We start from the raw sequence: 8249 nt of genomic DNA on the forward strand, positions 1-8249 counted from the left end.
ACACATTCTTTATTTTACACTGAATAAAACGGATAAAATTTGATTTGACCGTCACTAAATAATCAAAGCATAAAAAAATGACAAAATAACAATGGCGTCGTAAATATACGAAAAATAGGCCTTATAAAACATCTATAATGTAAATCTCACCTGTCTGTTTAAATGTATGTATGTATGTCTGCCTAAAACTTTCGACAGAGGCGACGGATTATCACGAGATCTGTATCCTTTGGAAGCTCGACCCTTCGGCCGACAAATATAAAAAACATGGCTAAAAACATTAATTCCTTCACCCTCAACTGGGCACTTTTCTACAAGGGGGACTCGCTTTTTTTTTCGCCGATATTTTCGAAAGTCATCTCCTCTTTTCGATTGTCTTGAATTAATTTAAACCTACGTCACTTCCGGTTCGGTGATGGGCACAACAGCAAAGACGTCAGTTTTTTTTTCACGTTCTTTTCTTCCTTTACGGTACGGGTTCAAGCCTGCCCGCCTACTACTACTTTTTGCTCAACACACATCTATAATATAAAAAATATAGTGAAAAAAAACTTAGTACGAATATACATTATATCTTTGAAATTAACGAAAAAAACTTAATACGAATATACATTATATCTTTGAAATTAACGAAAAAAACTTAATACGAATATACATTATATCTTTGAAATTAACGAAAAAAACTTAATACGAATATACATTATATCTTTGAAATTAACGAAAAAAACTTAGTACGAATATACATTATATCTTTGAAATTAACGAAAAAAACTTAGTACGAATATACATTATATCTTTGAAATTAACGAAAAAAACTTATTACGAATATACATTATATCTTTTAAATTAACGAAAAAAAACTTAGTACGAATATACATTATATCTTTGAAATTAACGAAAATAACTTAATACGAATATACATTATATCTTTGAAATTAACGAAAAAAACTTAGTACGAATATACATTATATCTTTGAAATTAACGAAAAAAACTTAATACGAATATACATTATATCTTTGAAATTAACGAAAAAAACTTAATACGAATATACATTATATCTTTGAAATTAACGAAAAAAACTTAATACGAATATACATTATATCTTTGAAATTAACGAAAAAAACTTAATACGAATATACATTATATCTTTGAAATTAACGAAAAAAACTTAGTACGAATATACATTATATCTTTGAAATTAACGAAAAAAACTTAGTACGAATATACATTATATCTTTGAAATTAACGAAAAAAACTTATTACGAATATACATTATATCTTTTAAATTAACGAAAAAAAACTTAGTACGAATATACATTATATCTTTGAAATTAACGAAAATAACTTAATACGAATATACATTATATCTTTGAAATTAACGAAAAAAACTTAGTACGAATATACATTATATCTTTGAAATTAACGAAAAAAACTTAATACGAATATACATTATATCTTTGAAATTAACGAAAAAAACTTAATACGAATATACATTATATCTTTGAAATTAACGAAAAAAACTTAGTACGAATATACATTATATCTTTTAAATTAACGAAAAAAAACTTAGTACGAATATACATTATATCTTTGAAATTAACGAAAATAACTTAATACGAATATACATTATATCTTTGAAATTAACGAAAAAAACTTAATACGAATATACATTATATCTTTGAAATTAACGAAAAAAACTTAATACGAATATACATTATATCTTTGAAATTAACGAAAAAAACTTATTACGAATATACATTATATCTTTTAAATTAACGAAAAAAAACTTAGTACGAATATACATTATATCTTTGAAATTAACGAAAATAACTTAATACGAATATACATTATATCTTTGAAATTAACGAAAAAAACTTAGTACGAATATACATTATATCTTTGAAATTAACGAAAAAAACTTAATACGAATATACATTATATCTTTGAAATTAACGAAAAAAACTTAATACGAATATACATTATATCTTTGAAATTAACGAAAAAAACTTAGTACGAATATACATTATATCTTTGAAATTAACGAAAAAAACTTAATACGAATATACATTATATCTTTGAAATTAACGAAAAAAACTTAGTACGAATATACATTATATATTTGAAATTAACGAAAAAAACTTAGTACGAATATACATTATATCTTTTAAAAGATTTTGTCCAATCATTATTCAAGTGAAAGATAATAGTAAAAGTCTTTTTTAGCATGAAATAATATGAAAAAGACTAATAGATGTGTATATCCAGAAAAAAAAATGTCACGTTTAAGCAGACAACATCTAAAACAATTAACTTCCGGTTTGATATGGAGGCCGTTAACTGACAAAATTTCTTTTATTATTGATTTATAGTGTGGTAATTTATAAGAAATATGTATTTAAAAATGCTGAAACCATTTGTTTTTGTCATTTCGTATATTTTTGTCATGTAATATTTAAATTATTTTTTCATTATTAATTTTCTCTTTATTCTAAGAAATAACAATTTTTTATTCCTAAAACTAAACATTTTTTGGAAAAAATCTTAACTAAATCTTTTAATTAAATTTATCGGAAAATTATTTTGAATTCAAAATTTTGGAATTGACTTATAAATTAAAAGTCACATTTTTATTTAATATTTACAGATTGTAGAATATGCCGTATACAAAGAAACTTAATTAACTCTGAACTGGTAATTGTTTCAGTTACTTGATTTATAAATGGGGTTTTTGTCCTGACAAAAGAAACAAGTAACACTACGATCTTTATCAGTGAAGTGCGAACAGATTTTTGTATTATCGGTCTACTACAGAAAAATTTTTCACGTTTGATTTCTAAATATATTTTTTTAATTATTCTCAATTCTAAAACAGCATATATTAAAAAAAAAAAAAATTATTAACATTTGGCTTGTCTATTTATTCATAATAAATTTTAAGAGGTCATCTTCCACATTTTTTTTCACGAACTCAGAAAAATTCAACCGTTAAAAAATAAGAAATTACTTTGGAAATCTTTTGAAATTTTGAAGGCAAAAACTATTAAATTCAATTAACGAAAAAAAAAAAAAATTGTCAAACTTAAATCATTTGAGTATATTTTTCAATTTCTTTTTCTCCGAAAAATCGTATAAATCGGCAACAAATTAAAGATATTTTATTTCATCATTAAATTATATTTTAATATGTAAAAAAATTCTTGGATATTGTGGCGACTCCTCGCCCTTCCACCACTTCCCCAATGTAAAAAGAATTTTGTGAAATATTAGACGGTTCTCCTGCTCGGTTCATGTCGGAACGTATACACAGAAAAACGGTTAATTAAAGTGCAGAAGCACCTGTTAAATGTTTTTTTTTTTTTATACAAGTCCTATAATTGAATATCCCCTAAAAAAAGGAAAGAAAAACCTAAAAGTGTGTGTTTGTAAACCGCTCATGGAAATTTACTGACAACATTATTAGCGCCCTAAATTATAAGATGAAAATATGAACGAATCTCTTAGTAAAGGACAGTTGTCACCCTCAGAATAATGGCAAATTGTAACTATTTACTATGCCTCCCCACGGGACAGAGTTAGACACCAGGGTCGTTTTTTAACGTGGAGAAAAGGTACAAAAGCAAAAATTGTCTCAGTCGTGAAGGATTTCTCCTCCACCGAAAGAGAACAAGAAATGGAAGTGCAGCATCTGAAGAACAGATACTACACTTTGATCTTGACCCAAAAAAACAGCGCCGAAAAAATTCCACTTTTCATCGATTTCTTAGAGTGTAAGGGAGACAACCCGAAAACTACTTTCGATTGATTACTTCCCTTTCATCGGCTTCTTCATGATTTACTTTTTTTTTCATTTTTTTTTTCATTTTTCAGCGTGCGGACCAACTGAGTAACGTCCTGGAAAACATTATGAAAAACCACAACAATTTCAAAAATTTCCGCCTCCATTATATCGGGAAGCTTTTTCACAGACGTAAGTATTTATTGCTTCGTTTCTCCGTTGATATGGTCGTCTTGAAGGAGTGAAGGAAGGTTGGAATATCACATATGGAATGGACATCATTACGATAAGTGAAGAAATGCATCTCAACGTTTTACTCAAAAGTAACGAGGGCTTTTTCAAGAGGATCAAATCGAAAAGTGGCAAAAGAGCAATCTACGTACAACAAATTTAAATATGTCTGACGAAGAATATGAGCTAACATGTAAACACACACACACACACACACTCACACACACACACACACACACACACACACACACACACACACACACACACACACACACACACACACACACACACTCACACACATTCACGCACACACACACACACACACACACACACACACACACACACACACATATATATATATATATATATATATATATATATATATATATATATATATATATATATAGTTACTATTATATAAAAGTCACTGTGTGTGTGTGTGAATTCTTTCCTCATAGGTTCCGAAACTGCTGAGCCTATCTTTTGCAAATTTTACAAAGGTAATTTATGTCTGGCAGTGTTTTTCTTAGATATGTTTTGTACAGAAATTCATTCGATAAGTATCAAAAATCGAGAAAAATCTGATTCCCAAAATTAATCTTTCTTTCTTATAGATAAAAAAAATTTTTACAGGGGAATATTTTACGTTATACCGGCAAGGGAAATAATACAATCCTACACAGATTGTTTTTAATTAAAAAAAAAAAAAAAAAAAAACACACACCAAAAAACAACAAAAAACAAAACAAAAAACAACAACAAAAAATAAACAATACACATACAGAATTATTGAAATCTTATGTGGTATAGCATTCGACTATATATATAAAATATATATAAACAATACACATACAGAATTATTGAAATCTTATGTGGTATAGCATTCGACTATATATATAAAATATATATAAACAATACACATACAGAATTATTGAAATCTTATGTGGTATAGCATTCGACTACAGATCGAATGATTCTCCGTTCAAGCCTACGTGTACCTCACCATTTCATTTAAAAAATTTTCTTATTAATGAGTTCGATTTACAATAAAAGAGGAAGTATCTTTTAAAATCGACGCAAATCATTTCTTTGTTTGGATATTTTAAACTAAACATTAATCCTGTGGACGGTCATATACTACACGTTGATCATTTTTATTATTTTTCAGTTGTAAATGCTTGGGAAAAGAAAGGCGGCAGTGCTTGGCAAATTATTGAACCTGTCGATGGATTTCACAACAACCAGGTAAGTTCGATCAAATTATCTATGCTAATGCACCAACTGATGTGATAGGTAGGGTGAAGATCATAGACGAAGACGGGTTAGGAGGGAACGGAACACGTGTGTCTTATTCAGGATAATTACATACAGAGTAAAGCTATTATTAGTTTCGTACAAAGTTTGTTTGTATGTAGTTGGTGTTAGTTTCGTATCATAACACCCTCCTGTTTAATTATGTGTTAGTGTGTTGTCTGTGTGCCTTTTGTATTGTTGCAGTGTGTGTTCATACGAAATCGTCTAAAAACAGACCTTTATTTTGAGAGACAAAAGTAGCGCAAGTGTTAGTCTACAACAATATCTTCCTTTCTTAACTAAAAATGATAATGTCACTTTATTAAAACATTAACAACAGCAAAAGTGATTATCGTTCTGCAAAAAAAAAAAAGAAAAGAAAAAGAAATCAACAATAAAAAAATATTGAGGAAAATGTTCCGATTTCTGAAACTATGGAAGCTCAATGTTGCCAAAATATGAAATGAGATTCTCGACTCTTTAACTTGTTCGGACTACTGTTCTCGTCTTGGATGTTATTTTTCACAACGTTTCGGTCGATGTGACCCCCGACCGTCTTCAGTTGCATACCGTCGAACTCGGGAATTTATTAGGAATTTTACTTAATTCACGGGAGTAGCTTGTTCTTGTACCGTCAGCCAGTCTTAAGTATCGTTTCGTAATTGTATTCTTATTATCGCCCGAACTGAAGATTGACCCTCCCTCTGCAGAAGACTGTTACTTATGACTAGTTATACTTAGCACTTTTATACGTTGTGCTACGAGTACTTGAAGATTACATTTTTAAAATGAAAATCGCTCTAGACAGAGCATGAAGTCACTAATTGAATAAAATACTACTTTAAGATCCCAAAGTAGGCATCAATAAGCTGGATAGATTTTGAGTCAGAAAACAGCAGTTCGCCCCGCTCGGTCAAAAACATCGCTTATAGAATGAGACAGTTAAAAGAAAGCGAGAGTTAACTGGCTATCAAAAGTAAACCCAAGATATAATAAATAATATAAACCCTCGTATATATATATATATATATATATATATATATATATATATATATATATATATATATATATATATATATATATATATATATATATAAAATATATATGGCGATTAAGCTACACTGAATATTCGGCGTTTCATCCACTCTAGGATTCCACAGGCTTATGCGCGAATTCTGTGGTTGTTTATCGTTTTTATATGGTCCTCTTCTATTGAGGATTTATATTATTTATGATATTAATTATTAATTAAATTAATCCAAAAAATAGATGAACTAACAGATCCTTTGCCCGATAAAATGCATGCCCATTGGCTGATAGGAAGGGGCGCGGTGGATACTAGAAAGCTGATTGACTAACTAAATCCTCAATAGAAAAGGACCATATAAAAACGATAAACAACCACAGAATTCGCCCATAAGCCTGAGGAATCATAGAGTGGATGAAAGGCCGAATATTCAGTGTAGCTTAATCGCCACATATATTTTATAAATTACTAACTAACTCTACCTACGTATTGAGCACTTTTGAAGTAAATACTTAAAGTTCACGCATAAATCTATACTTTCGGAAATTAATTTTATGTGATTAAATGAAGTAGTTATACTTAGCTCCTGAAACAGTCGAGCACTCTCAAAAGAATTTATTTCACCACATTAAAAATAGATATGGAAAGAGTTAATTTCGAAACATTGATAAAAAACATTCCCACACCCAGCAAGCATAGCTATATTATTAAATTAATCCAACAAACAGATGAACTAACAGATCCTTTGTCCGATAAAATGCATGCCCATTGGCTGATAGGAAGGGGGTCGGTGGATACTAGAAAGCTGATTGGCTAACTAAATCCTCAATAGAAGAGGACCATATAAAAACGATAAACAACCACAAAATTCGCGCATAAGCCTGAGAAATCCTAGAGTGGATGAGACACCGAATATTCAGTGTAGCTTAATCGCCATATATATTTTATAAATTACTAACTAACTCTACCTACGTATTGAGCACTTTTGAAGTAAATACTTAAAGTTCACGCATAAATCTATACTTTCGTATATTAATTTTATGTGAGTAAATGAAGTAGTTATATATATATATATATATATATATATATATATATATATATATATATATATATGATGAATGTATTTTGGTGTCTGAAGAGTAACTATTTTTGGAATATTTGTAAATGATATAATGTTTAAATTTGACCAAATGGTTATGAAACAATTGTAACCACATGCGGAAATACACCATATTATGTTCTTATTTTATATTTTGTTGTCTGGATTTTTTGCAAAAATGAATCTGATACTTATCTCTTTTATAAAATTTTATTTCCGTGTTTTTTTTTTTCCCCCCAGTTGAGTGAACCTCTTGTAACGGATATAGTCTGGAAGATTTTAGAGAAGGAGGCACCGGAAATTCTTGGACAGATCAACCCAAACAACGAGAAAATAAAAAAGATTTTTGGTAACCAAGGAGGATATTAATTACAACGACGCAACACACAAAATCCTCGCTGCAAAAAAAAAAAAGAAAAAAAAGAAATAAAAATTACAAATATTACCTGCATAACAGTGCCTCATTTTACAACTCTACAAACATCAATAAAAATCTCGCTTCGACTTTTATCTTTATCACCAGATATTCACATGTATATTTTTGTATAAAATAAAATTGTCTAATTTCGTTTTTTGTATTTTTGTGTTTTTTTTCTATGAATCACTCGCTACAATTTTTAATAATAATATTCTCTCGAACAAAGCCGTGCCCAGATATAGTAGCGTTATCTTCTATTATATAAATCTCATTTAATTCTGTGTTTGTCAGTGTTAGTGTGTGTATGTTTGTATGTCCGCTAAAAACTTTTGTAATCCACATCGAACCATTAGAAAAAGCGATCTTTCAAACACATAATATCCAAAAATTAGAAATAAACGTCAA

At 28.8% G+C, this 8249-nt stretch overlaps 1 protein-coding gene across 1 annotated transcript in view; it reads left to right on the forward strand.

The window, feature by feature from the left end:
• The window catches only part of LOC145268645 (acyloxyacyl hydrolase-like), an 86285-nt gene extending 78288 nt beyond the window's left edge, over positions 1-7997 (forward strand). The window contains exons 18-20 of the mRNA XM_080124124.1: positions 3869-3968; positions 5176-5252; positions 7667-7997. Of these exons, the coding sequence (XP_079980250.1) occupies positions 3869-3968; positions 5176-5252; positions 7667-7795 (306 nt within the window). The 3' untranslated portion in view covers positions 7796-7997. The remainder of the gene's footprint in view (positions 1-3868; positions 3969-5175; positions 5253-7666) is intronic.
• Positions 7998-8249: the final 252 nt, after the last annotated feature.

The sequence above is a fragment of the Euprymna scolopes genome, chromosome 44 (assembly GCF_053919585.1).
Source record: "Euprymna scolopes isolate OS-2025 chromosome 44, ASM5391958v1, whole genome shotgun sequence".
In the NCBI taxonomy this organism is placed as follows: domain Eukaryota; kingdom Metazoa; phylum Mollusca; class Cephalopoda; order Sepiida; family Sepiolidae; genus Euprymna; species Euprymna scolopes.